This window comes from Colletotrichum godetiae (genome assembly GCF_030913485.1).
Source record: "Colletotrichum godetiae strain CBS 193.32 chromosome Unknown BDP55scaffold_14, whole genome shotgun sequence".
NCBI lineage: Eukaryota > Fungi > Ascomycota > Sordariomycetes > Glomerellales > Glomerellaceae > Colletotrichum > Colletotrichum godetiae.
In genome coordinates this window covers 693,432-697,503 of record NW_026851262.1, presented here as the reverse complement: position 1 = coordinate 697,503, position 4,072 = coordinate 693,432, and the positions used below count along the sequence as shown (strand labels likewise).

Sequence of the window (4,072 nt, the reverse complement as noted above, 5' to 3'; positions counted from 1 at the left end):
GGGTCCCGGATGGTGGGGCCGGTTTTCGGTGCAGCTGAGATGCCGACGTGGATTAGCTGCGCCGGGCGGGAACTCGTAAAAAAGGTACGGAGCTCCGGGTGATACTCCCGTCTTTTATCAAATGGCCTTGAAAATTGCAGAAAGAAGTGAAGTCTAAGGTCTGCCTCACTCTGATTTGATGTGGTCTCTTGCACACTCATTTCGAGTAAGTTGCCCTCAATAAACCGCTGCTTGGTTATATTACGTTCTCCATTGTATTTCCATCTCCATCTCTATTTCCCATTCCGAATGTCTTCGGTGTTACGAGAGATGGGTCTCGGCTAGTTTCACACTCCAAATCCGCTTTACAAGGACGGCATTCAATCTCCCAGATTCTGTCAAGTCATTCTGGCTCAGCCATGCCCTGAAGTAAACAAACCTCCTTTCACCTCATCAAATCGTCAACGAGCCTCCTGCAGCAGCTCTCCTCACGCCCGAAGAATGAACATGGAGAAAAAGGGTAATGTTGACTCGCCATGGATCGGAAGACGGAAGACAAGATGCCTCGGGAGACTTTACCGAGGCAATCGCGCACTCTAGCATCCAGTCCACGACGTGGCAAATGGTAGGCCAGGCATCTCTGCTTTCTATCATCCTTTGCCGCTTCATGCGATGCCTCGGACCATTACGGGACCTAGCATGATAGAAACACTGTTTACGATACTGGACTTGAGAAAGCTCAACAGAAGCTAGAGCGACGAACAACACGCGATGCTTGCCAATGCCTTTGATCCGGGAGACGTCACACCATCACGCATGGTCATCAGGTTCCATGCTTCCCCAGATTTCACTCCACCTCCGTGCAGAATGGCCTGGCCTCACAAAGGACGCCGGGGGACCAATGTGTTCCTGCATTGTCGAGAATCAAAACAGAAAAGATATAAGGGAAACAAGGATGCCATGAATAGTACTCCGCTCACGAGCTATCTCTCTATTCCACACCATACAAAGACGTCGCTGCCTTCTAAATGGAACAAATAGGCTAATACATCATTACTAGGTCTAATAATCAATGCAAAACCTCAAAAAGCGACTGTGGGCAACGGGATCGTACCTACAACCCAGTCTCACGGGTGAGTGTTCCTTCACAGAGCTGAGGTTGCCGAGGGTGCTAGACTTGCAAATCGACGACTCGGAGGAGCCTTCCCGGACTAGGAGCACCGCTACCCGATTACTTCGGAACGTGCGCGTCTCGAGACCGATCGGACTTGGTCTGGCATCTGCAATGATGGACCAGGGTGGAAACACAGCACCTCGCCTAGTAGAAGCGCGTGCTGCGTCACGGGCTGTCTTCAGTAGATTCGACATCCATCTGCATCGCTCCTGGACAAGGGTTGAGAAGAGTGTGCTCGTCAAAGCCCCGTTCACAGAACAGACAGGCTAAACTCCATCAAAAACCAACAACCATCATCTGAAGGTACCATTCCATCACCCAAACAATAAAGCTGCATAGAACGAGGATGCATGGGACACAGAATGCGGGGGAAAGCGCCGTTACTTACCCCATGTTACTCCCCCCCAATCCGGGGTAGCAGGCCGCTAGGATGGCACATGGCGTCGACTTGTGTGGTGGTGATGATGATGAACGAAATAGGTACTAAGGCACCAACAGGGATTGGTCCAGCCTGACACCTGCTCGTTCCAGACCACCAACGCTGCCATGCATGACGCGCAACGAGCATGGCTCCCGTCAATCCCGTCCATCCGGGGGTGCGTCCATGGTGACGCTTGTCAAAGTACGCGGGAGAGGGGAAACCGGGCCAGGGTGTGGTTTCCGTCTAATACTTAATAGTGTCAAGACGATCGGACAATTCATTCCCTCCCCCCCTCCTCCATCTCATCTCTATTCCGACCTCATGTCACCTCCATCTTCCCACGCTGCAGGCGGGCATTTCAATTGGTGCGGAAGGTACGTTAGGTCTTTCAAGGTTCGTGTTGATGTTTTACAAGAACTATGGACATAAACAACATAAATATGAAAACAAGTCCAGGAGTGGACTACAGGTAGCTTGGTCAGACGCTCGAAAACCAAGTTCGAGGAGAAGGGGGCATCAAGTGGACGCCACTCTCTCGAACAGACTCTTTCCTCCTCTCTATCTCTCGGTACGCCATTCCGCGTGGATATCTCTCTTCTCGTCGCAAAAGGTCTAGATCCCTTGTCTTTTTCCCTTTTCTTTTTCCTCTTTGCTCTATCGTTTTTCTTTCCCCTGAGGGATCGCAGTCAGTCACCCTTCAGGATGAGCGATTGCTTTAATCCTGCCAAGTGGGCTTGAAGGTCCAGCGCTCCTCAGCACCCTGGGCAAAGGGAACACCGAGCTCGAACAGCTTGACGATGACGTTGGAGAAGTCCTTGAAGAAGGCCTCGTTGTCCTTGGCGTACACCTCGACCTGTTTCTTAAAGGTCTTGTCCTGGATCAGGGCGTAGTCGGCGGGAAGCATCATCAGGGACTTGGTGCCCTTGTCCTCGTACTGCGCGGTCAAATCGTTAGCACATCTTTCCTCTTGCATTTCAATTTGCGCCAAGTCGGCCACCACGAACGGAAAAAAGAAAGAAAGCAAGTTGGCTTACCTGAGCGGGACCATCCCACTTCTTCCACTGCCACTTCTCGTTAAGCAGAAGCTTGTAGTAGTCGTTGGTCAAGACGGTAGGGGAGAAAGTCCAGGGACCGTCGAAGCCGGAGCGGTCGACGTGGCAGCGTCCGAGAGCGTGGGCGCCAGAGAGAGCAACAATCTCCTGGTCGTTGAAGCCCATGCGGTAGAAGATGTCACGGAGGTGCTTCTCGCGCTGGGAGGCGTCGGGGAGACGGCCGTCAGGGGTGCAGGCGGCGGCCTCACCGTCATTGCGGCCGGGACGGTAGGGGATGATGGGACCCTGCATCTCCTGGATGGCGGCGACGCCACCGAGGATCCAGAGGTCGGAGTAGGTGATCCAGGGGAACTGCTCTACGCGAAAAGGTTAGCGAGGGTTGGTCCAAATGGCAAGCAGAAGCAGCAGCAGTTGTTCGCGGGCGAAGGGGGTTTCACTCACCCTTGACGGGCTGAAGGAAGTCACGAGCAGCCTTCAAGCCGGCGTTGGCACCGTGGTCAGACTCGGGGGCGAAGCGCATGGTAGCACCGTTGCTGCCGCCAGTGCCAGTCAACTTGTCAAAGGTACCGCTGGCGTGCCACGCAAGACGAACGAGGACGGGGCCGTAGCTGCCATCGTCGTAGTCGTCCTTCTCCTCGAGGCGGTCGGCAATGACCTTGTACACCTTTTCGTAGTCGGCCTTGGTGGGGTTGACGACCTTGGGGACAGAGCCGGCGGAGACGCCGCCCTCCTTGGTGAAGAGGTAGGCGCCGCCGGCGCCGGCGACAGCCAGGCCGGAGAGCCAGATCCAGGTCGAGCTGCCGGATTTGCTGGCGGGCTCGGAGGAGTAGAAGCGGCGGCCCTGCTGGCGGAAGGCCTGGCGGGGGGCAGCGGCGGCGAAGGAGGTTCTCGTGGAGGTTCTCAGGGCCGCGCGGGCGAAATGTCTTGCGGAAGCGGCCATCTGTGCGAGTTGGAATGTTAGACTTGGGGGGTTTCTTTTGGGAGTGTGTGTGTGGTGTGTTTGTTGAGAGACACAAGTGTATCGGGTAATATCGGTATGAGATAAGGCGGCAGGACAGGAGCTCAATGGCAAAGGGGATTGTGTAGAGAGCTCTGGCGGGAGTTTGGATGTGACCCACCTTGGTGGAAGCTTTGGTGATGTGGTTATGAAGTTCCGGGAGGTATCAACAACACAATTGCAGGAACTAGAAGAAGGGAAGGAAGCTTTCGGAAAAGGGGGGGGAAGCGAAGTGGAAGGAGAGACTGGCGGCGCGGCCCTTTGAATATAAATCTCGAATGTTCGTTGCCCTGGGGGCGTTTGAGAAATACACATGTACCCTGCACCGGCACCAGCCTGCCTTTGACACTAGCAGAGGTAGAGTCAGTTTCCACGGTCCATTGCCCATCGGGAAGGGGGGTTCAAGAACCGAGGGAGGGGACCTCTGGCACCCGTGAACTTGTGAAATG

The 4,072-nt window shown here is 54.6% G+C and overlaps 2 protein-coding genes across 2 annotated transcripts; both read right to left on the bottom strand.

Moving 5' to 3' along the window:
* Positions 1–1,874: 1,874 nt before the first annotated feature.
* Positions 1,875–2,983, bottom strand: BDP55DRAFT_659488 (heme peroxidase; the record flags this gene model as incomplete). The annotated part of the gene is given in 4 exon segments (XM_060574550.1): positions 1,875–2,170; positions 2,218–2,246; positions 2,258–2,508; positions 2,609–2,983. Coding segments are annotated over 2 exon segments (521 nt in total), but the record flags the coding sequence as incomplete, so codon positions are not given.
* Positions 2,804–4,072, bottom strand: BDP55DRAFT_86868 (uncharacterized protein). Its single transcript, XM_060581282.1, has one exon. The coding sequence runs from the start codon at positions 3,936–3,938 to the stop codon at positions 3,060–3,062; it is 879 nt and encodes a 292-aa protein (XP_060431487.1). The 5' UTR covers positions 3,939–4,072; the 3' UTR covers positions 2,804–3,059.